At 42.8% G+C, this 25,265-nt stretch overlaps 1 protein-coding gene across 4 annotated transcripts in view; it reads left to right on the forward strand.

Annotated features, from left to right (window-relative positions):
* The window catches only part of RTTN (rotatin), a 107,938-nt gene extending 83,882 nt beyond the window's left edge, over positions 1 to 24,056 (forward strand). For 3 of the 4 annotated variants that reach the window (XM_012103282.3, XM_042239585.1, XM_004020402.5), the window contains exons 38-49: positions 2,364 to 2,517; positions 3,864 to 4,001; positions 4,315 to 4,532; positions 5,046 to 5,151; positions 6,119 to 6,216; positions 7,900 to 7,977; positions 11,641 to 11,767; positions 12,833 to 13,035; positions 16,263 to 16,530; positions 21,399 to 21,502; positions 22,586 to 22,655; positions 23,749 to 24,056. In XM_012103282.3, coding sequence (XP_011958672.2) covers positions 2,364 to 2,517; positions 3,864 to 4,001; positions 4,315 to 4,532; positions 5,046 to 5,151; positions 6,119 to 6,216; positions 7,900 to 7,977; positions 11,641 to 11,767; positions 12,833 to 13,035; positions 16,263 to 16,530; positions 21,399 to 21,502; positions 22,586 to 22,655; positions 23,749 to 23,834 — 1,650 coding nt within the window. In that variant the 3' untranslated portion in view covers positions 23,835 to 24,056. Of the gene's footprint in view, positions 1 to 2,363; positions 2,518 to 3,863; positions 4,002 to 4,314; positions 4,533 to 5,045; positions 5,152 to 6,118; positions 6,217 to 7,899; positions 7,978 to 11,640; positions 11,768 to 12,755; positions 13,036 to 16,262; positions 16,531 to 21,398; positions 21,503 to 22,585; positions 22,656 to 23,748 lie in introns of those variants that run through there. The other variant, XM_042239586.2, reaches the window with a different exon arrangement.
* The last annotated feature ends 1,209 nt before the right edge of the window (positions 24,057 to 25,265 follow it).

Below are 25,265 nucleotides of genomic sequence, written 5' to 3' on the forward strand. Positions count from 1 at the left end.
GAATAAAATAGAGAACCTTCCCATCAAGTTGGGAGCGTAGACGGTGGTCAAACACATATGTGCCTGATGGTGTCTTAGACAGACATCTAAGAAGAAAACTAAAGGGGGAACAAGAAGTAGTGTCAGAGCTGGCAGGGCAGGGCTTTTCTGCGTCGAGTGCTCAGAGAGGGCCTTTCAGACAGTGACATGTGACCTGAAGTGAGTGGGGCCTCATGGGGCCCTGAGAGTTGCCCTATTCAAGAAACTGCACGGAGTGGCTGGAGCAGAGTCTGCGAGGTGGAGATGAGGCCAGAGCATCCAGGGCTCCGTGAAGGTGGAAGTGCCATTAGGGCCTGTTTTATAAAGGAAGCGACGAGCCCAGAGATGGAGAGCTTGCCCAGGACGGCTCCCACAGTGAGAGACAGGGCCAGGATCCCAGCCCGTGCAGGCTGCTTCTGGAATCCACAGTCTTCCTCTTGTACTGTGTGGCCTATGTAGACTGACTGCTTCTTGCCTGTTTGTCCTTAGTAAGATGGTTCATTCATTCCAGGAAACTCTGGAGCATACGCCCCACTATATCGTGCCGTAGGCACCAGTGATGCCTCTGAACAGAGCAGCACGCCCCTGCCCCAGAGTCTGGGTCCTCGGAACAGGAGACAGTAAACAGTAAACAACAGTTACAGGTTTTATCAGGTGGTGATGAATATAGAAAAGCAGTGAGGATGGGTGAGACCTCAGGAAAAGCCTCAGCGAGGTGAGATGTGAGCAGAGCTGAGGAGACAGGCTGTGGTGGCGAGGCAGAGCATGCGGCGGAACTCTGCGGGGGACAGAGACATGAGGTGCTGATGCTGGGGGTTGCTTGGTTGGGCTTTTTTTTTTTTTTTTTTAAGAAAGAGTTTCAAACGTAAGAGAAAAAGTTACTTTATGAGCTATCCTACCGGTAGCTGACTGCATCTTCAGTATTGTAGTTCACAGGAGAATCTGACAGCTCAGGCATTCTCGCTCAGGCTTCCTGCAGGCTCTCCCCTCCCATGGGTTGTCTGTTCTTGGTCACACAGCACACGCAGAGGGCAGACTCACTGTAACTGCAGTGGTGTGGCCTAGCAAGGGGTCAGGAAGTACTTCACAGCGATAAGGAAATTAAATTTCACAAACTGCTTGCATTTCACCTGATAGGAAAAAAGTAGAGCCACCTGTACTTTTATGTAAAATGTGTTCACAGATTAGATAAAGGGAGTACCTTTCATCCAGAGAAGTAGTTCAGAAGAACTCTTTGGAAGTAGTCTTGACGCCATTCACCAGAGAGGCACTTTATGTTGCTGTTTAGTTGCTAAGTTGTACCTGCGTCTATTGCAGTGCTGTGGACTATCACCTGCCAGGCTTCTCTGTCCATGGGATTTTCCAGGCAAGAATACTGGAGTGGGTTGCCATTTCCTCCTCCAGGGGATCTTCCTGACCCAGGGAGCAAACCTATGTCCCCTGCATTGGCAGGTGGATTCTTTACTGCTAGTCACGAGGGAAGCCCTGTAGGTACTTACGTCTCAACAAATGCCTGGCAGTCCCTGACTCTTACAGTAACCTGGGAGGAAAAACTGTGAGTGTGTGTGTGTGCACACATGTACAAAAAGAGAGGCACCAGAATGTGTCTGTGAAGTTCATTTCTATGGATTGTTGCAGTGCTTGGGCATGATGGAGAGAGAAGTCATCACAGTTTGTTCTTTATTATTGCATATCCAGAGAATTGTTTTTCTGTGTGGTTTTTTTTTTTTTTTTCAGTATTTTTGCCCATGAATACTTCTTACAGTATTAGTAACAAGTAACATTCCAAAGGTGGTTTTATTGGTAATTTTAGGGAGGATTTAATTGTTCGTTTAAAACTTAAGAATGGTATTTTTGTGCTAAAGGATAGTTGAGGGCGAACATTGGACATGTTTTCATTTTATTTGTAGTAATCACTAGGCTGTTATGCTGACTTCTCCTACCCCTCAATTGTACACCTTGAAGAATATGTTATAATCTTTCTTTACAGAATTGTAGAGCTTTGGACTGCTTTTTTTGCTTCTTCCCGAATTTTGACTCCACAGTTTAGCTACTTGAAAACCATAAAGACTTTCTAAACTCTCTAAATAGAATTCAGAATTTGGCTGTGAAAATGATGTTTTGTTTGGTATAATTATAGTTGACACCGTTAATGACTGTTAGTGACATGCTTATGAGAAAAATAATGCTTTGTCTGCTGTGCGTTCATTTTAGGTCTTTCAAAATTAAGATGGATATTTTATGACTTTTTATTAACTTGTATTATAAAGAAGTGACACTTCATCACCGAGATTGGCTTTTCGTATGATGTGCTTTGTTTTTACTGTATCTCCTCTTTCGGGCAGGTGTCCTTTCTCCTAGAATACCTGTCCTCCTTATCCCGGCTTTTGCAGTCATGTTTATTGGTGGATCCTGACCTTGTTATTCAGGATGAGCTTCTGAAACCTCTTATCCCAAACATCATCCAAGTTCTCACCCTATGCACCAAAGATATATTAGGTAAGCTGTATATATTTATTTTTAAATTAATTTATTTTAATTGGAGGCTAATTACTTTACAATATTGTAGTGGTTTTTGCTATACACTGACATGACTCAACCATGGGTGTACATGCGTTCCCCATCCTGAACCCCTCTCCCACCTCCCTCCACAGTAAGCTTTATTTTTATTTAATTTTTTGTTTTTTAGTTTAGAAGGAAAGTAAATAATACTGAGGAAAAAATCTTAACTTTGCACCAAGTATTCAGATCAAGGTCACATTTTGGGTTGTTCTTTGCTGGTGTTTTTGGAAGACTTTCCATAAAGTGTCTTACAGGTTGGATATTTTAAGTGGCTCCAGGAGACCGTTTGAGGCAAGTACGCAGTATAGTGAAGGACCGTTACCCTGTTCTGTCATTTTAAATGAGGGTAAAGTTCTTTATGTGATGTTAGAAAGTACAGTGAGTGTTAGGTGTTAATTATTCTTATAAGCTATGGCTAAGTAACAAGTATAAGCAAGTCCAGAATATAATATCAGAAATTTCCAAAAAATTCTTTAAAAATTCTTAAAAAATATGCTCTAATGAAACGTTGAATATAGAGCTTAGTAGTGGGGAAAACTCGGAGAAGGCAATGGCAACCCACTCCAGTACTCTTGCCTGGAAAATCCCATGGATGGAGGAGCCTGGTAGGCTGCAGTCCATGGGGTCGATAAGAGTCGGACACGACTGAGCGACTTCACTTTCACTTTTCACTTTCATGCATTGGAGAAAGAAATGGCAACCCACTCCAGTGTTCTTGCCTGGAGAATCCTAGAGATGGGGGAGCCTGGTGGGCTGCCATCTATGGGGTCACACAGAGTCGGACATGACTGAAGTGACTTAGCAGCAGCAGCAGCAGTGGGGAAAACTAAAGCAACTATCGTATTTTAATCAAAATTAAAATATGATAGGAAAGAGTTTATAATGAAGTCGTCATTCATTTGGTAATTCTCTTTGCCCATTGGCTCATTCTAGTTTAGTCCTTTGCACTTATGGCTTTGCAGGTTTTGGGTCTGGTAGGTGAAGGGGTTTACAACGCCCAGCAAAGGCAGCCTGCAGAGTCTCACCAGCACTGCGTCACCCAGTGCTGCGGGAGCAGCAGTTACTTAACGTGCAAGTTTGACAAGTGGCAGTGATGTCCGGATGAGCTCGCGAGGTTACACCACGTGTTCTCTATAGAGAATAGGATGAGATCCACCCCAGGGAGCAAGAGGTGATTTTTACGTTAAGTGTAATGAAGTGTCTGGGTGAGGTTTAGTTTTCAAAAGGCTCTTTTTCTTCTTTGTGTTAATAACTTGAAACATTTTGATTGATGTTTTTTACAGATGTAGAGTTAATGTCAGCTTTTTATCAGACGTGGACTCACCTGTTCCACCTTCTGGCTGCACTGCTGAGGCGAGCTGGCCCTGCCTCTTTCCCATCTGTGACCATGGGTCTGGCCCGGTCCTGGGCAGCGGTGATCGGTAAGGAGATGGTCTTGCTGGGCTCAGGGTGTTTTTGCTTATAAAATTAAGATAATCCATTGTTTACACACACTCACACATTCTTATAAACAGGAACCTATATGAAAAGAACAAAGTGAAAATGAAATCAATTTCTTGATCAATAGGTTGTCTTGGTACTATTTAATTTATCTTTAAACACTGCAGTTATTGTTGTGCTAATAAACTTCATTAGGATTAAAAAACCTATAAACTTTGTTACTCAAATAAATTTGACTGACTTCTTTAATTTTGAAGATGTTTCCAGTCATTTACACATGAAACTATCTTTCAGACACATTCTGCAGGTGTGCGCGTTTGTCTACCACAAGCCCCGCTCTGTATACCGCCAGCCTGCAGTTCCTTTCTATTCTCTTGACTGAAGAAGCAAAAAGGCATCTCCAGGATAAGGATAAAACAAGCTTATGCCACAATCCAACAGTGGCTTCACTTCTTGACAAAACCCAGGAAAGTCAGAACTCTCTAGAACGACTTACTGAAGTAATTCTTCAGGTTAGTGGTTTCTTGATTTTTTAAAATTTGGTTTAGTTTTTAAATAATTGACTTTCAGTTTTGATCTTATAAGAATTTTATTTAATCATTTGGATTAAAAAACAATGCTTATTACGACCATTTAAATAATAGAAGAAAGGAATTTGATAATTGTTCTCCAATTCTTCTGTTTTCTAAGGGGCCTTTTAAATAAATTACATATATGTATATATATTCCCCTGTGAAATTGATTAAGTGCTTAAACTTGCTGTATGTTAATATTCAACATAGCTTTTTTCTTTAGAGGTGAGTCTTTGAGAATGATTTTCGGTCTTCTCTATATTATAAACTTCTTATTCAGTCTCATCCACACAGAACATTCTCAAATCTTAATGATTTATCACATTCTAGTGGATTTCATGAAGTAGTTGAAAACTAACTATAGCTCTTAAGTAGGACGCATCTTTTCATTCACAAGTGTTTTGCTCCAGCTTAAGTTTTTCTTGAAGGCAGTTTGATTTGCATTCTTTGCAGTGCTATGAAGGAAAAACCTCCAAAGATGTCCTGAAGAGGGTCGCTGCGAACGCACTGATGTCACTTCTGGCCGTCAGCAGAAGAGCACAGAGACACGCGCTGAAGGGTGAGCCACCTGACGCCTCAGCTGTTTTTAACTTGTATATTTTACTGCCTGTTTATTTTAGGTGTAAAGAACTTAAAATCTTAGTGTCAGCAACAAGAATAGTTTTTATCCCCCCCATACAGAAACATAGTAAACACGCTTTGCTTTTTTAAAAAATTTTCTGTGATGCATTCCATGGTTTTATTTGCAAAGCAGAAATAGGGACACTGATGTAGAGAACAAACATGTGGATACCAGGGGAGGGCAGAGGGTGGGAAGAACTGGGAGACCGGACTGACACACATACACCACCGTATACAGACAGACAGTTAGGGAGGACGGCTGCACGGCACAGGGAGCGCCCCTCCGCCCTCTGTGGTGGCCTAAATGGGAAGGAAGTCCAGACACGCATTTCTTTTAAAGTAAGAAGATTAGACATGTGGATTACTGTTTGTGTAATGAGTCTTTCTCGAGAGAATCTATTAAATCTTAGAGAAGTTTTTTAACGTAACATATCACTCAGTTTCATAATAATCACGTGTTAACTACAAGCACATATTGCACATACAAAGAAAACACGTAGTTTCGATAGGAATAACAACTGCATTAGATGATCCTATATTTTCATATCAGTTTCCCTCTGGAGTGTTGTAATTTCTCATCCAGAGTCAGGGAACACAGGTGTTTGAGATGAAAGAGAATATCAAGTCCACTAATTTCAGTTGTAACTTTGCTACTGAAACTCCGCATGCCTCCAACATAGATGAGATGTGTGAAGAGGAGTAATAAGTTAAAAATAAGTGGGTTTTAGCATTGTAGTTCTCTTGTGTTTTTATCCTCTGGTTCATTAATGTCTCACTGAAAATGTGAAAATAGAATTGGTCAGAAACAGAAAATATCATTTTTTGAGAACTTTGGTTGTTGTATATAGTTTTAACTTATTTGGAAATAAAGTATCTTTGTGGCTATTTTGGACATTGTCTTCCAGCTCATCTCGTAGACAGCTGCGTGGAGCAGATGAAGCACATTCATGCACAGCTGAACCTGGGCTCTCTGAAGCCGGGGAGGGCAGCGCTGAAGAAAAAGGTCACTGAGTTTTCAGACTCTGGGAGGCAGGGGTGACCATTTCTCGAGTCCTTGTGCTCATTAATGACACCCATGTTTGGTTGAAGTCAGTGTTTTAGAGGAAAGGTACAGCCACATAAATTAATGGGATTTCTACATTAGGAGGTTTGCGTTGGGATTTATTTGTGCGTGTGTGTCCTTATTTCTCACTTGAAGATCTTTAAGTGAGATTTATATGATATGTTGTTGTTTTAAGCCTTTGGGGATATGTAAGATACATTTTTATTCCACAGAAAGAATATGTTTCATAGGTTCACTAGAAATAGAATAACTTACTAAGTGTTTTCTGTATGGCAGGCACTGTTCTGAACACTTCATGTTTATTATCCACTGTTCACTCATGACAGTACTCATAGAACCAATAACGGGTAAAGCCACTGTTCGCCCCGTGTCTGTGCAGTTGCAGAACTGGTATTCCTAGTATCAGTTCATATCCTTTGGTGACTCTCAGTGTCTCTTTTTAGCACTGAGTCTGCTGGACTCGTGACAGGCTGCATGTTCACTGTCAACTTGATGTGACATAGGTTTTTAAGAACACTGTATTTTATATCACAATAACTTTTGTTTATAACATTATGTCAGTTTCACCTGTACTACATGGTATCTGTTTCTGTGTATGCTATACCTGCTCATCACTCAACTTGAGTTTCCGTCCATCACCAAACAGCTGACTCCCTCTACTGCCTTTGCCCTCCCTCACCCCTTCCTTCCTGGTCACCGCTCTGCTGGTCTCTGAGTCTGTGTGGTGTTTTGTTTTTGGGTCTGGTTTGGTTTGTTCATTTATTTTGTTTTTTTGTTTGTTTTTTTAAAATATTCCACATATGAGTATAATCATGTAGCACTTGTTTTTCTCTGTCTGACTTATTTAACTTAGCATAATACCTTCAAAATTCATCCCTTTTGTTGCAGATTGCAAGATTTTTTTGTGGCTGACTAATACTCCATTGTATACATACACCACATTTTTTTAATCCATCATCTGTCAATAGTTCTTTAGATTATTTTCATAACTCAACTGTTGAAAATGACAGTTTTTATATAATAGCAGTGGTTAATAATAATAAATATGGTTAAAAAGATCTGCCACAGAAGCTTATTGAGGAAATAAAGATGTGTGTGTATTTATAAACATACCTGCATATCTAAGACCATTATTACAGCGGTCTGTGTAATGACTTGTTTCTACTGCATCTAGTAAGAAACCAAGAAAAAGCCTTATTTAATCATTTTATTGGTCTAGGTGCTTATATGTTTGTCAGTTTCTTTTCTTGCCTCTTTTCCTTTTTCCTCTCATGCAAAGGCCCTTTTCCTCATCATTGAGAAAGTCAGCCAACACCTGATATGATTGAAAACCAGCCAGTATGTGCTTTACTTTATTGAGATGAAATATGGAGGTTATCATGTATCTCAGTCCCTCTGGGGCTGATTGAACAGAAATAGCTTTTTTGTGGTGGGTGTGCTTCTCGAGACGTGGTCATCTTTCAGAGATCGTTAGCCTGTTAGTCCCCTCCAAACCGTGGTGGTCGGGCCACAGAAAGGGCATAGCTGTGGTGTCACATGATCCAAGGGAGAAGGAACTATTGTATGCAAAAGTGGAATACGCCATCGTCGTTCACATCTTTCAACTGCTTTTTGTTTAAACAGGAGGATGGTTTTATTAAAGAATTAAGCATTGCCATGCAGCTCCTAAGAAACTGTCTTTATCAGAATGAAGAATGTAAAGTAAGTAGAGCTCCTTCTCAGTTTTGAAAGCAGTGCTGTTATGAAACAATTTAAATTTCATATGAGATAATTAGGGAAACTGGAAAGCTCTTTGAAGTTTCCTTAGATGCACGGTTGATTGGTTCATAAGCTCAGCGTTGATTTCAGAAAATAAGGCACCTAATCTTACCGTTGTTCATCAGCCCGGATGACATTTCTTGTTCATATCAGCATTTTAACTTTATCCCTGAAACTTTGACTTGAGGCAGCTAAAGCAAACTTGAGTCTCTTTTTTCCTACTGTTAGCCATTTTTTTTTTTAAATTTAATTTTAACTAAGATGGTGTGAATGGCTGTGCATGTCTTTTAGGCAGGGTTTTTTTCTGCCTAGGCAGTTGTCAGACACCTCTCCATGCGGAGGTGTCCGCATGCACAGGAAAGAAGATGAGGATGTCTCCTGCTTCAGAGGAGAGAACGTATCGCTGTGTTGATGTCAGGCAGGTTCTTCAGTCCCAGCTCTGCCGCTCGCAGGGCCCCTGATGCAGCCCCTCTGTCGGGACCCTTGAGATGTTTTGCTCTGTCTGTGAGCATTGGTGCTGTCATTCCACACAGCCATCGGGGCTCTTACGCAGAACACAGTGTCTGGAACACCTTGATTTGCTTTGTCAGTGATGGGACACTTCTGAAGCACTAACCTCCACACAGAATCACTGTGGAAAATGAGTAAGTCAGAGATAACTTAAGGAAGCTGTCTTTTAAAAAAATTTTTTCCTACCTCTTTTTAAACTTTTGATTTTGTATTTGGGCATAGCTGATTAACAGTGTTGTGATAATTTCAGATGAACAGCGAAGGGACTCAGCCATACGTATACATGTATCCAATTCTCCCCCAAACTCCCCTCCCATCCAGGCTGCCATATCACATTGAGCAGAGTTCCATGTGCTATATAGTATTACCTTTTTCATTATTTTACTTATGATGAAATTGGAAAAAGTATATCTTAGAAAATGAACATTTGGAGCACATATTCCTTAAACTATATAAAATAATTTACTCAAGACACATGCCTAACAATTTACATTTCAAAACAATTTCATGGGAATTAAGTATTGATATGTTTCATTAGTAATGTCACTCAATTTGCTGGTGTCCTTGCAACTGGATGCAGTTAGTGTTCATCCATGACACCTCACTCAGGCAGTACTCTGGCACACTTCCCAGGTAGCATCTGCCTGTAGATTCACGAGATGCTAGCGTGGGCACTGGGTGTAAATGTAGTGCTCACATTTGTAACACGTTAGCCAGCTATGAAAGTGTAATCTCTCAACAGGTCAAAGCATGTGTGCATTTCCAAGTTGCTTAATAACGAATAAATCCAAAGAAGAATATTCAGATGACTCTTGAGGATAAACATAGTTCTGTGGGACAGACAGCCTTAGTTTCTTTTCCTGTTCCAACTTACCTGAGGGGTGTCACACACTCCCAGTACTAAGTGTTGGTCACTCTTGTGGTGACTCAGCAAGTCCTCCACGCCCACGCCACCCTGATGTCCGTAAGTGTGTGACGATGAGGAGCTTTCACACTGGGACGAGCCCAGGGCTGGTGAGGTCGATGGACTGAGGGTTAGAGGTGGGGGACGGTGCTGGTCAGGCAGGAGGTGACGAGGAGAATGGGGAGGGAGGGGCGGATTTGAGGATCCGAGGGATGAAGAGATGTGGAGCAACTTCCAGGCTCAGGTGTAACGTAGGCGTGAGTCGCAGAGCAGAATGTCGCCGTGAGTGATGCTCACGTGGGGTCTGCCCGTCTGTGGGACATCGGGGTGGAGAACGGCTGGCAGTCAGTGGATCACGTGGGCCTGGGGCTCTGAGGAGCAGCACAGACTGGGGGGTCTTAGGAGTTAGCGCTGGATAGAGGTGTTTGTAGCCGTGACTGTTGTTGAAATTTCCCAGTAGAGTACGTAGTGAAAGCCTAGGTCATATTCTCGGAAAATTCAACTATTTAAAAATGAGACTGTGTAGGGAATGCTGGAGAGTTTGGAGGTAATAAAGGATAGAAGGGCTGCATGGAAATGAAGAAAAAAGTGCCTTTAATAGATGCCACAGTGCCTGAGGGTTTCACAGCTACAAAGGTAGGAACAATTTTACCAGCATCATCAGTTCAGAAAAGAAATTGAAGATGAAATAACGGTTGGGAAATGACAGCAAGAAGCTCGCTTATGAAAAGCATCATTTATAATTGAGAATATGTAGTTGTAAAGGAAGCTAGCCTATATGTTGACTTCTTCTAACAGGTAGTGCTTAAGTATAGACAGAAGTAAGCAAATCGAGGACTAGTTATTAAAGAGAGGAAGAAACGACCTCCTAGATGGACTCAGAGCCCTGAGGAGGCAGTGGGCTCTGTCCAGGATGGATGGATCAGTGCTGCCAAAAGAGGGACTCCGGGTCCTCCCTGCCAGGTGGGAAGGAGGGATGGGAGGAGACCCAGATGAGCCATGTGGAGTCGAGGAGGAGCTCATCCCTGCCTGGCTCTGTCTTCTCCACGAAACAGCAAACGTGGTTGTCCTCTGTGGTCGTGGGGCTGCCCTCCAGGCTCGTGGAAAGTGGGGAGCAAGGGGAACAGCATTGGGAACAACTCGCCTCTCTCTTTGTGAAGTTGTGAGGGCACTGAACAAACGCCCACGTGTGTACATGTGTGGGTCTACAAACTGCCTAGTCAGTCTGTTCATGAAGAAATTGCTGCATTTGCTGCCAATAGTTATATTTTATCCATAATACTGTCCCAGTGATCTTCATAATGAAAACTGAGTTCCTTAAGAATTATTGAGATAGCATAATATTTTGACTGGATTTTGCCATATTCAGCTCATTTAAAAGCAGTGATCTTGGCAATGATGACCCTGTATGTAAGACAGCAAAAAAGACACAGATGTGTATAGCGGACTTTTGGACTCAGAGGGAGAGGGAGAGGGTGGGATGATTTGGGAGAATGGCATTGAAACATGTATACTATCATGTAAGAATCGAATCACCAGTCTATGTCCGATGCAGGATACAGCATGCTTGGGGCTGGTGCACGGGGATGACCCAGAGGGATGTTATGGGGAGGGAGGTAGGAGGGGGGATCATGTTTGGGAACGCATGTACACCTGTGGTGGATTCATGTCAATGTATGGCAAAACCAATACAGTGTTGTAAAGTAAAATAAAGTAAAAATAAATAAATAAATAAAAGCAGTGATCTTCTGATCTATCTGGCCACACACATTAGGTATGTATATGTACACAGGAGAAGAGCAGGTGGGGAGGACTCAGAGTTGATCAGCATGTTTCCTTGAGCAGAGAATCCCATTTCTTAACTGTATCACAGCATTTGCAAGGGCTCATTCAGTGCTGTAAGATACCACTGTCTTGCTTAATGTATGTGTTCAGAAGCTGTTTTTCTTCATTTCTTACCGAAGTTGCATATCCTGGTCACCCAGTGTTGGAGGGAGTTCCTGAGACTGGGTCTCATGGTCAGGGTGGTCCTGGTTTCAGGGTGCTGAACCTGTCCACAGGATTCTGTTCTCCAGTCAGAACAAAATGAATTCTGTTTTGTCTCCTGTGTTGGTGAAGATGTTTTGGCTGTGATTTTCGTTTATATTTTCATTATTCAGACTAATGCCGCCTTGCCTCTTTTCCCGCCACAGGAGGCGGCTCTGGACGCTCACCTGGTCCCCGTCCTGCACGCTCTCTGGCCTTGGCTCTTGATGGATGACTCACTGATGCAGGTTGCGCTGCAGCTGCTTTGTGTCTACACCGCAAATTTCCCAAATGGTAAACTGAGCCTGATGCTGCCTTTCAGTAATGTACTAAAGTACTAGTGTTGTTAAAGTGCAAAAATGAATATACTTTTTGAAGTGTTTCTTCCACTTATTTTGAAGGTGTGTTGGTTAGAGGTATGCTTTCCTGTAGGGATTTATAAGAGTGAATGGTTTGATGAGACAGAAGAGTCATCAGACAGCTCAGGGCATAGAGGGAGAAACTGTCCTGATGATACCACAGGAGAACACTGGATTTAATAGGCGAATTGGGAGAGGGAAAAGTGTGATAGAAGACCTTAAAAACCAGGTAAAGGTTAAGCTTTTATAGATTCTAGAACAGGAGGCTGGTGTGATGACAGGTGGTCCTGGGGTCGGGTGGCTTGGTGACAGTTGATGTCACTGGGGTGCCTCTTTCTCGCCTGCCTCTGTCAGGCGTTTTGTTGCGCGCCTCCCATAGGCCCTGTTGTTAGTGGCCGACAGCTGAGAGTGAGAAAGGCAGGCGGGCGACGACTTGGGAAGGGAGGAGAAACTGAAACACACTCTCTGAGCAAAAGAAAGTGTGGGCCTGCAGGCAGTATGCATTTCCCACGTAAACTCAGGGGTACAGAGTTGAGGTTTAAGCCAGCAAGTCTGGGGTTCGCCTGCTTTTTCTAGCAAATTCAGCAGCTCAGCAGTTGGCTTTTCCAAATATCAAAAGACAGAAGGGACCAGAACTGGGGACCGTACGCAGCCCATCTCATCACTGCTGTGCTGAGGGTGGCTTACTCCTCAGAGTCTGACCTCGGCCTCCACTCTGCAGCCGCCCGTCCTGGTGGCATTTGTGCTCCCCCGCGGCCCAAGTTTATCGTGTTCCTCGATTTTTCCCTTCTGTAAAATGGAGACAGGAGTCATAGTGCTTTCCGTGCTTTATTGAGATTGCCAGCCCCTCAGTCCATTAGGTCACCAGTACCGGCCTTCAGGGTGCTTGCAGCTGACGGGTTAATGACCGAGTCCTTCCACAGACGGATGAGCTCACCACTCAGGTGGTTGAACCAAAGCGTGAAGCTGAGCCACCTTGTGACGGCTGCTGTTTTTGAAGGTTGCAGTTCCCTCTGTTGGTCAAGTTACGGACAGCATCCTGTTCAAGCTGCACACCGAGGGGCCCCCGGCAGCTCCCTGATGCTGTGTATCCTGAAGATGGCTTCCCAAGTGCCTCCAGAGAACACGGCTGTTCAGCAGACAGTGTTCATGATTCTTTCAAACCTGGCCTTATCTCACGACTGTAAAGGGGTAATTCAGAAAGTGAGTATTACACTCGCCTTCCTTTCATAAAAAAGAGACTTCGTAAAATACCTTTCCAACCCAGGACATGTGTGAAAAGTCTAGAATTCGGTTTTTAGGGAAACTTATTATGATTTTAAGCATTTTAAAGGATTGTAAAGAGATTAGAAGGGTTCACTTTGTTTACAGCCTATTGACACATGAAAAGTGATGGAAACTAGAATATGACTGTATCGTTTCCTTTTAATTTATCTTCTTAGCTTTTGGATTGTATTTTCTCTCTCTCAAAAATGATAGTTTCAGAAAGACAGCTGTCTTATATCTGTCTGAGATCATAAGAGTAGTATGTGCTATGCTTAGTGGCTCTGTCGTGTCTGACTCTTTGTGATCCCTTGGATTGTAGCCCACCAGGCTCCTCTGTCAATGAGGATTCTCTAGGCAGGAATACTGGAGTGGGTTGCCATGCCCTCCTCCAAGGGATCTTCCCAACCCAGGGATCGGACCTGGGTCTCCCGCATTTTAGGCGGATTCGTTACTGTCTGAGCCACAAGGGAAGCCCAAAAGTAATATATTGGTCTTTAAACAGACCAAATTGAGAAGTAACAATTTCAAGTCAATTGACATTGTCAAATTGTAGCCCTTTTTCCCCAAGTTAGACCTAACTTCTTTATGTCACAGGTGATTTTTCAGTTCTCTGGGACCCTTGTGCCAAAACTTGAATTCTTATCACTGGTTTTAACTTAGGGCACTTTAAAGGAGGCTTGCTGGTTTAAACAAAATCTACTACACATGTTCAGTTAGACTGTATTTAGTGATATATAAACAGAATCCCTAGTTTGGAAGATTCCTTAAAATCTGATTATGAACAGGTTATTGTTACTTAATAGTCCACAGGCATTTGAGTGTTTCTGTTTCATTTACATGAAGGCCAAGATAAACTGAAAAAGTTGACAGCTCTCATAAGAATTGAGCCCCCTTTTCCTCTATTGTATCATCACTGCAATCCCTCGCCCCCGAAAAAATACACTTTGAGTACAGTCTCTAAATGAAAAGTCTTACTAAAGAAAGATCTTTTCTCAGTGATATGTTGTGCTAACTCAGCATTGGTTCATGAGTCTTGTTGATCATTTTCAAGAATTTTGCAGTCCAGCTGACATCATCATGGTATCTTGAAATCAGCCATGGTGGGAACATCACTCCATGCAAATTGAGGACCTACTGCTTCAGCCTCAGCTGTTTATTTACTAGCATGTGGCTGGATAGCTGGTCTGTATGTATGTGTGTATGACTATCCTGGACTGAATTTTTGTGGTTGCCATCCTTCCACATGTGTGAAAGCATAGCCTGGGGGTGAGGGGACAGTGCTTTCTGCCACTTCCTTACAGAGAACATGTTGGTAGGAAGCGAAGTAGGAATTTCCAAGTGGAACATAAGCGCTACTCTCGGATCTGACGTGTGACTGACTGGTGCTTATTCCCTTTAAAAAGCTTCAGTTTCTTCACTCAAAAAATGTTTAGGTTAAACAAAATGCTTTCTAAAGTATTTCAACTCCCGATCTCTGATCTGGCTGCTGAACTTCAGTATATTCTGATATCAGTGCGATCAGGCCCCACTCCAGGTAGAGGCCAGTCAGGTTGTTTTCCCTCTGCTGCTCTGTCATGACGAGCCCTAGACACTTGGAGTTACACCTCCGCTAACTCTTGTTTAGTTACCAGAAAATGTCAAGAATGCTGTTATACAGTTAAGATTCTAAAATATCTGTCTACCAGGGCATATTTCTTTGCATCCTAACCAGTGTGGGAAGTCTGAAAAGGTCTTTGTGTGTGTGTGCATGCTCAGACTCTCAGTCGTGTCTAGCTCTTTGCTACTCCGTGGACTGTAGCTCCAGGCTCCTCTGTCCATGGGATTCTCTAGGCAAGAATACTAGCGTGGGTTGCCATTTCCAACTCCAGAGGATCTTCCTGACCTAGGGGTTGAACCTGCATCTCTAGTGTCTCCTGCGTTGGCTGGCACATTCTTCGCAAGTCTTTAGGCCCAGCAGAAAGAGGGAATGCCCAGAGCCTATTTACGATTTAACACTCTTCTCTGTATTTTATCACCGTTGTCAGCTCCAGGTCTCCAAGGTCACGGCAGAACCTGGCTGAATGGGAAAGGCAAGGGGTGAATCTAACCAGCCCTCGTTTGGGTGAGAGGAGAGCAGACGTGAGTGATGGCTGCAGGACAGAACAGGGTGTAGTTTGACCATTTCCTTGATGCTTGGGTGGGGTGGCTAAGGCTCCTATAGCTCGTTTTGTTCTCGTACTCAGAGTCCTTTTACATAAAAGTGCTTAATTTATTTTATAGATTCAAGCCAAAATCTTGATGTAGGTTTAGAGGAACCCAAGAAATAAGCCCGAATAGATTGTTAAACAGGAAGAGACATGGGTATCCTGGAGAGTTGTGAAAGTTAAGTTCCTATTTCTGTACCCTGATCAAAATGCTCGTTTGACTGGTTCCCATGCTGGCCCAGGCTGCTTCTTGATGATACCTTTATGCTTTCTTTCCTGTTGCATGTAGATTATTCTAGGCAGTAAGCCACTGTCTTTCACATAGTCCAGGGTTTGGTGTGGTTTTTGGAAGGGGTTTTATTTGGAGGTTGAAATGACTCTTACAGTTAAGTACTGGAGCTTTCTTTGCTCTAAGTTTACAAGAATGACACGTAGCCATGAGAAATCTTCAGTGATGATAAGCGGTTGGGTAAAGTGGGTATAAGATATACCCACGGATTAAAAAAAAAAACAAAACACTTGCAGCTATAAAGATTCAAATATCCTTAGTAATACCACAGCTATTAACTGGTGTCCAAGACTGACTGGGATTTTGTTTCTTTCTCCTCCCTGTAGGATAGCTCTCAGTGAGTAGCAAAATTGCCAGAAGGCAGACAGGAAGAGAAAAACCCAGGATGCCTGAAACAGTCCCCAAACCGAATGATCAATCCTAAATAACTGAGTTGACTAGTTGCTTTATCCATTGTCAGGGACTGATTAGTAGGAGTTAAAATTTGAGCACTATTTTGTTCTCCTTTACTTTTTCACTTCTACTTGGAAACAGTGTCGATGGAGTATTGGGAAGAAGGAGAAATTAAAGTTTCTTTAATTTAAAGGAAAACAGGAGTAGAATGCTGGTTAATTGATCTCTCTGGGACTCGGAAAGTAATTCTAAAAGACTCAGGGAGAAAGTAAAGTAACGTTCTCTCCATTTATCCACAGAGTAACTTCCTGCAGAACTTTCTGTCTCTGACGTTGCCGAAAGGGGGAAACAAACATCTGAGTAACCTGAGCGTGCTCTGGCTGAAGCTGCTACTGAACATGTCCTTCGAAGAAGACGGGCAGCAAGTGATTCTGCGGCTGGATGGCTGTCTAGACTTGCTCACGGAGATGAGCAGATTCAAGCACAAGAGCAGCCTCTCCATCCCCCTTCTTATTTTCCATAACATCTGCTTCAGTCCTGCCAACAAGCCCAAGATCCTGGCCAACGGTGAGTCTTCTCCTTGAGCACCAGATGAATCCATTGATACACGTGCTTATCCACACAGCGTTATGTTCAGGTTAAAACAGAGTACTTTTATAAACAGTCTGCCTGGTGGTCATTCAGCACCAGCCATGTTCAAGGCTCTGCTGGAGGCGGAGGCTGTGGGAACAGATCGGGCGTGACTCCCGCCTGGCGTTCACGGATCACCGCACGAGGGCCACATTGGGCTCAGGAGGCAGCTCCTGGGAGAGTTTGGGCTCCTCCTTCCCCCCGTCCCTCCTCCTGGTCCTCTGATTCTTGTGCCTTTGGGCAAGCACGGCCCCGCCCTTGGAGCCTTTCCAGACGGCCTGTCTGCGTGGTTGGTGCTCCCCGTGCCCGTCTCCTGCCTCCCCCACCCTCTCTCTGCCTCCTTTCCCCGTTTTACTTTCCTCTGGAGAGTCAGCACCAGCTGATAGGCTGTGTGTTCAGTGCACATCCGTGCATCCCTCCTCTGTCCGCACTAGAGCAGAAGGTCTCACGGGTCAGGAGGTTTCTGCTTCTTTTGCTGTGTGTACCGGGGCATCTATGATCGTGCCTGTCACGAGTGGGCTCCCGGGGGGCACGTGAAATGGAGAGAGTGAGCAGGCCACGGAGCTGAGGACCCGCGAGCGCACGGTGACAGGAGCCCCACAGCGACCTCACTCTGCCCTTGGGACAGATGGAGGCGAGGGTTGGTGAGGAATCAGAAATTCTGAAAGAGGGGAAATGGAGCGCTCTGTTTCTGCAGCCATGTGCTGTTCCTGTGAGGAGTATGTGAATTTCAGGTTTTATAAGGGGATGTGTTATCATGAGAAAAAAAAAGGACAGGTGGACTCTAGACCCCATGTATCCAGTGCTGGATTCCAGGGCCTCGGGTGCTGGTTCTCTGGGTCCAGTTTCTTCATCTGGAAAAGAACCCCTCTTTTCCTGACTTTGGTAGAAATCAGTTTTAACACATAAACTGTCCAGCCCTGTCTATAGAATGTGGTAGGTGCTCTAGATGTATTAATTCTCTTTTCTTTTCATGCCTTCCACTTAATCTTTTCTTAGAAGTGTTTTTCTACAAAACATGGAATTTCCCAAATGGAAAACTGATTATATTATTGTGTATAGTCATGATTCTATTTTTCTGATGATAATTATTGAATTGTTAGAAATTCAGCGAAAGATTTTAGAAGCTCAGCCAGCCTTTAACTTACCTGAATTAACTGTCATCTCCTTTCCCGGAGAGGGATCAACGAGAGTGTTGGTGGCTTTGTTTCCAGGTTTCTGCCCTCCTTCACTGTGTCCCCCTCTGTCCTCACATTGCTGAAATGAGGGTGACAATAGGACCCTACCTCATGGGACACGAGAGCCTCTGGGAGGTGCCTGTCCCTGTTCCATGGTCGCCTATTAGCATCACCTTTCTCAGGATAAGTTTCTTCTTTGGGGACCAAAGACATTTCTTTGTATTTTTATTATTGAGAGGGTCAGGAAGAGCTGAAGGAGAGAAGCCTGCATCTTCCATTTCTGGATCACTCAGGATTTATTTTTAAGCATTTCCTTGCGTCAGCAGTGTTCTCTCTCCTCCATGAGCTTGAAGAAGGAAGCTCCCTAGCCCCACAGATGTGAGATGAGGGGCCTCCAAGGTGGCTGGGAGGCAGTGACTGTGCAGTTTCTCCGTGGATGTGTCCCAGGCGCGGCCTCCATTTCCACCTGGGGATCCAGAGGAAGGAAGGAGCTTGGCTGGGTCATGAGGCTGGAAGATCTTCCCGGCAAGGCCACGTGACTCTGATCAGCAGCAGCCAACATCCAGTTTAGGTTTAGGTGGTCTGGAGTGGAGTGGGCAGTGGGGCTCGACTGCTGTGTGAACAGATCCAGAGGGCGTCTTGTTTCTGGTCATGTCGGACCAGGTCTCTGAGCAAAACAAAAATGTGCCAGGTAAAATATATTAAAATTCACCTTAAAAAAATCAAATAACTGAAGATAGTGGGAAACTTCCAGGCCAATTTTGATCGGCAGTCTGTGCCCAGGATGGTAAGAAGTCTGGAGAAGTCTCTTCTGCTCCAGGGACGTTGGCCAGCCAGTGTGCTTGGGCTTTGGTCCATGAGTGCCAAATGGGAAGGGTCCTAAAGGACAGGCTCTCTCAAGTCCTATGGGCCATCCTGCAGATACTAAGCTGGAATCTCAAAGAACTAACCTCTTAGAAAAAGGTAAAAGTGAAAGTCATTCAGTTGAGTCTGACTTTTTTTGACCTCATGGACTATACAGTCCATGGAATTCTTCAGGCCAGAATATGAAAGTGGATAGCCTTTCCCTTTTCCAGGGGAATCTTGCTAACCCAGAGATTGAACCCACATCTCCTTCATTGCAGGCGGATTTTTTACCAGCTGAGCCACAAAGGAAGAAGGTGAATCAGAATTAAATTGGTGCCCTGAGCCTCATCCAGGCGATGATAAAGAAAAACAGGCGCCACACAGACCGCCCCTTACAGCTCTTCAGCCCAGAGACACACAGACAAGTGGCCCCTGACCTTGGTGGGAGCTGCTCCTCAGTTGAACTGCCCTCTAACGGGCGGAGGACAGGTTCATCCTAGGCCTCAGGGAACCTCCACAAACAGTTTTTCAAAAGCATCAGCCAATTCACAGTTAAAGATGACCAGGCATGTCAGGGAAATGGCAGCATGAAAGAGCAACAGCAACACAGGGGCAAAATACCAGCTTACCTGCCTGAATTGTGAAACACAGATTTGAAAACAACTTTAGTGATGCTGCGTTTAGATAAGTAAACAACAAGCTTGAAAGTATTTGCAGGGAATGAGAAACTGAAAAATTGAAAGATGTGAAAAAAGAACCAAACAGAACTTCACTGTTGAGTACGATAATGTCAGCCCCTTACAGGTGTTTAAGTGCAAATTAATTAAGATACTCAATTTGTTTATCACACTTAGCTGCAGGTGGCTATTGGCTATGTTATTAGACTACAGGCATATAAATATTTCCATCTCTGTGGGAAGTTCTGATGGACAGGAGACTGTTACAGAACTTCAATAGCCAAAATTTAAAATTCAGTATACATGTCTGGCAGCAAGTTGGGTATAGTGGAGGAGAAAATTTAAGCATTCAAAGATAGATCAGGAAACAATTTCTGGAATGTAGCACAGAGAAGAATAAAGGGTTAAGGGGGAAAAAAAAAAAAAGGCTAAGTGACAGAGTGGACATACTGGAGCAGTCTGATTGCTTGTGCATTGAAGTCCTCACAGAAAAGGGGAAGTGAGAGAAAGTGTTTGAGGCAGCGATCACTAAACATTTCAAGAACTGTTTTCATCAGACACTAATCCACAGATGCAGGAGACTCAGATAATTCCAAGCAGATAAGTAAAAATAAGAGATTATCTATATGTTTCTTTGAGAGTTCACATCATACTTCTTGGTTAAACTTAAAAATGTTTTATATGCTTTTTGTCTGTGTACATGTTATATTTCACAGTAAAATTTTTTTTAAAAATTGATCTACTTGTATTATCAGAGGGGGTACTACATGAATTGTCCTGTATATGTACTTTCTTTTAAAAATATAAGAGATAGTAACTGGACAGAGGAGTTGTATCAGCTTACATAGACCATGGGTTATATGTTCTGAGGGCTTGCTGCGAAGTGTGAAAATGTCCCTGGCTGGTACTCAGATGGAGAACACAGAAGTCACCCTCCCATTTGATGCTGTTCCCTAAAGTCTGCCACGCATCACCTCCCATGATGAATTTCATCGTCTGAAATGACCTCGCATGATGAATTTCACCAGATAGCTATTTATGTAGGCTGGCTCCTGTAGGTTATGGTGCAGGAGAAGCAGAGAGCGCAGAGAAGGTGGTCAAGCAGGAGTGGGTGGGTGGCGGGAAGGTTGCAGCGCCCACACCTCCCTTCCTCTCTGTCTGTCCCTTTACTGCACAGAGTTCACTTTATGGAGCAGCTTTTTATTTATTTCCTATAGAAGATTTTAAATTTCTTAAAATTTCTTTAAAAATTCTAGATAGGATCACTTAAACAGCATTCTTGTTTGCTTTCATTATGGTATCTTTCATCCAGCTAGAGTTTATTGTGCCCCTACAGTAGACTTGCACTGTGGATATTCGCCGGTGAGCAGATTCTACACAGACTCTGCCCTCAGTCAGGCACAGGGAGAGAGTTCCCAATAACAAGTGTTTCAACCCTAAGAATGTATTATGTCTTAAAAATCACTCTCTTAAGAGGGAAAATAATTTGATAGAGTTAAGTAATAAAATGGGTTCATGTATTGCTCTGAGACACTTGGACAGTCTCCTTGGGGCTAGATGTCTCTACTTTAAAAGGAGGAGGCTGCTGCAGATAATCTGTAAGTCTTGATTCCATATTCTGGCTAGCTTTGCTCAAAGAGGGTGTATCTTATATGTTGTTATATCTTTAAATAATTTCACATACCTACACACAAAAATACCTTTGAAATGTTTAGTCCTTTCTTAAAAGGCTTAGCTACTATGGTATTTCTTGATTTTTTTTCTTTATAGCAGCCCTTGCTATTGATATATTCCTATAATGTCTTTATAATTTATTGTAAGAGTAAGTTCTTTGCTTATTTCTGCCCTGTCGTTGTCTTTAAAGGAGTGTGGCTTCGTTGAATTAGGGACGAAAAAGATAAGCATCCACGGCTTCTGTGGTTCTGCGCCTGTTCTGAAAATTGTTTTAGGGTTGTCCTCCCACATATCACATGATGTAAAAGATTGTTTTTGCCAACTTTGTATGTATTGGATGGGTGAAAAGTGGGTATCTTTGACTAGTCTGAGATTTGAATACTACTGTCTGGACCTGACCCTTTCTTTTTTTGTGTCTGTTTATTATTAGAGAAAGTGATTAGTGTGCTCGCTGCTTGTCTGGAAAGTGAGAATCAAAACGCCCAGAGGATTGGAGCAGCCGCACTGTGGGCTCTCATTCACAATTACCAGAAGGTCAGTTGTTAAAATCATTGTCCCTGGGGGGCAAACGCCAAGCTTCTGGGGATGTCAGAGGAGTGTCAGCAAGGAAAAAAAAAAGTCAAAGACAGTGTTGCCTTTGTGCATTCAAACCATTAGTAAACCATTGGTTGGAATCTCTCATGTTATCATTTCCATAGGAGGCGCCTCAGTCCCAAGTGTCTCTCTTGGGTGAATTCTCCCTTGTTAATAGAACTAGATTTGCCATATTCCTGCGGTGTTACTATGAATCGTTTTTCCTAAAGGATGTGTCCGGGAGAAATTCATCTTGACATCCAGCCAGACAGTGAATTTTTATCCAATTGTGGGATTCGCTTTTCTCCCAGACATGTCATCGCTGAGCTTTGAAGTCAGCTCACTTCTCACAGGGCCAGCCCTGTGAGAATGGCAGGCAGGTTCTCTGGCCTCAGCTCTCCTGATGGCAGACATCTCACTCCTCAGAGAGATAGCTGCGTGTCCCTGGCGGCTAGGTGGTGACCAGCAGGGGGGTCCCTGAGTGGTGCTCAGGCAGCCAGCCGGCCCTGGTCAGTGGGCTGCCCTCCCTGCTGGCTGGGTCAGCGCACAGGGGGACAGAGGCCACTCTTGTCCCCGGCACCCCTGACCCCCAGGGCCCAGCACACGCTCTGGCGTTTTGGAGTCCCTCAGTAAATACGTGAGCAGCTGACCAACTGCTCATATTCCATATTGATGATCTGAAATCTGAGGTTTGAGGGAATAATGAAACACTGAAACTGAGATTGCATAGTTGAAAGTAGCAAATTGAGATGGGGGCGGGGGGGGGGAAGGGGAGGAAAGGAAGAGCACGGGACAGCGGAGGAAGAACCTGGTTACATGGGGGCGGGGGGAGTGAGCACGGGACAGCAGAGGAAGAACCTGGTTACACGGGGAGGGGAGTGGGGGGCGCAGCGGGACAGACCGGCTTCTCCGGCTGCTTCCTGCTCTTCTGCAGTGTCTTGTTGAGTACTGTAGTCCGCAAGCGCAGAGCTAGTGCTCTGCCGTCCTGATTCTTAGGCACATGGGACTAAACGTGATTGATGGATGGCTCTGTATTGTCTCTAGGCAAAAACAACTTTGAAAAATCCATCAATAAAAAGAAGAGTGGAAGAAGCATATTCCTTAGCAAAGAAAAGTAAGTTTTATTATTAAAGAGATTATAGTTGAAATCTATACAGACTTCCCTGATTAATGAAATATTTGGACAGTTCACAGCAGAATGGCAGTTTCCTACACTGATTTTTACACTGACATCTGAGGAGCTTTTTTGTGAAAGTATTGTGAGGAAGCAGACTTCTTTGTGAAGGCATTGTAAAGTGGACCAGTATTTGATCTATGCTTTTCACTGTAAATATTTTTTTCAGTAATAAAATGCTGTAATAGGTGAGAATATTTGAGATGTAGTAGTTTCTTAAGACATGTCAGTGGTCTTTCTCTCCGTCATTTTTTTTCTGGTACCAAATCTGTTTCTGCCAATGGCTACCACTGCTACAGTGTGTTCTCGGGTGATAAGAATTGGGCCCAATTAAAATTGACCTTGAACAGAAAACTTTGACCCAACGTCAGGGAGCTGAATTACAGTCGTCTAAGAATAGATCCCATTATCCCTGCACCCACTCAGCCCTGTGATGTGATCATGGTATGAGGCAGGGTTTTCCTCTCAAAGGGCATTTTTCACTTTAAGTGACACCAGTTTTCAACAAGCTTTATTCTCTAAACCTTTTTTCTGTTAAGACGCTGAACTGTGTCTTTCCTGTTCTACTCTGTGTCTATTGGTTCTTAATTTGTGTTTTTATAAAGTGTGATTTTTTTTTTTTTTGGTAAGTGGTTCGGTTGTGGGATTTGGGGTTCTTTTCCTAGCTGTGACCATGGGTTTCTGTCGGTAGTGAATAACTGAGTTATGTATTAGGGATGGTACATAAAAAAGCAAGACATTCATTTGGGCTTATAGGTCTTTAAGTGTCCATTATGGAGCTATATTATTTTTTGTTTCTATTCTTTGGCTAAACCATTAACTAAAGACAAATTTTACAGTGTCTTAATATTTAAAATGTGTTTTAAATATTAAATTTAAAAATGTCCTTATAGTACTAGCACATCGAGAATTGAAATAGAACTGGAATCTATACACAGTTCTGTTCACATAGGTTAGTGTGTGTGTCTGCTGCTCAGTGCAGTGCTGACGTTAAATAAACTTACTCTTCTGTGCTCTGATCTTTCTGTCTCAGCTTTCTCAGACTCAGAAGAAACCCCTCTAAGTGCCTATTATTTGAAATGTCTTGAAAATCTTGTGCAGCAGCTTAACTCTTCATGAATGCCCTGAGGTGCTCTGCTCCGAAGTTGGCGGCCGCTGCACAGGTGAGCCAACCTTGAAGCAAGTTGTATGTAGACCCATTCCCGAAGACATGCTAAGCCTCCGCAACAAAAGATGTAGAGAGTCCTGGAAACACAAGCAGTTTTACCTTTTTCTATGCAATGTGTTTTGTAAAAATCTTATTTATCAATTATTTAATAAAATATTTTTAGTAACTGAAAATTGACTAACAATTTCTGCTTGCAGGCTTTTATCAGTCTCATGAGTATAAATTTTAGGAATGGAAAGAAGATATTGTGTTCTGATTTTTTTTAAAAAAAACATTGTATGTAAAATTTGGCTCTTGTCAATACAAATCCCTATTTTTCAAAACATACACATCAGTGAATGGATATTTGTAGTAAATGTGTTTAGTTTGGTGAGTAGCTTATTTTTGCAATTTTTAGTAATATTAACTCCTTTCCATATGATTTATAAATGTGTTATATCTTATTATTTTCACCTTTCAACTTCTGAAATGCTGTGTAGTAAAAAAAAAAAAAAAAGGAAGAAGTGGAATGTATGGTCACTTACACCTGGATTCAAATTCTGTCTCAGCTTAGAACATCATGAAGAAAAAGAATGTGAAAAATTTAATAGGACCAACTCTGTTGAGGTCTCTGGACATAACTCGTAGCCAGCATGTAGTTCTAAACTCAGAACTTAAGGTCAGGAGTTCCCTGGTGGTCCACCCGTTAGGACTTGGCACATCCAACTGCTGCGGCCTGGGTTCAGTCCCTGATTGGGGAACTAAGATCCTGCAAGCTACATGCAGGGGAAAAAAAGAGAACTTCAGATGTAATCACTTTCAGCAGTTTCCCTGACATTTTTGAAATTAAGAAGAGAAAATTTTGTCTGAAAAAAGAAAAATAAAAGCAGAAATACATAGATGTATGTGTGTATATACACATCTCTGTTTGTATACACACATATACCTCACTGTACGTGATTTGATGATGATGATTTAGTCACTAAGTCGTGTCTGACTCTTGTGACCCCATGGATTATATAGCCTGCCAGGCTCCTGTTCATGGGAATTCTCCAGGCAAGAATACTGAAGTGGGTTGCCATTTCCTTCTCCATCACATGTACATACACACTCATTATTTAGGAAACTGTTTTCTAAATAAATTGTGATTAATAAGAAAAAAAGCACTTTTTTTTTTTTTTACTAAGTGCTGTTAGCAAATTGCTATCATTAATAAAATAACCCATGTAATGTTTAAGCTGGAAGCATGGGGACAAAATATATATTAAATACTGAGATAGAAGCAGATTAATTTTTAGTGTCTGAAAATTATTGATTAGAGATCTGAGAAGTAGATCTCGGAAGTTCAGAAGTTTCCAGGCAGCCCAAATTAATTTGAAGCAATGGACATGGCAGTATTCTGA

Source organism: Ovis aries, chromosome 23, assembly GCF_016772045.2.
Source record: "Ovis aries strain OAR_USU_Benz2616 breed Rambouillet chromosome 23, ARS-UI_Ramb_v3.0, whole genome shotgun sequence".
NCBI lineage: Eukaryota > Metazoa > Chordata > Mammalia > Artiodactyla > Bovidae > Ovis > Ovis aries.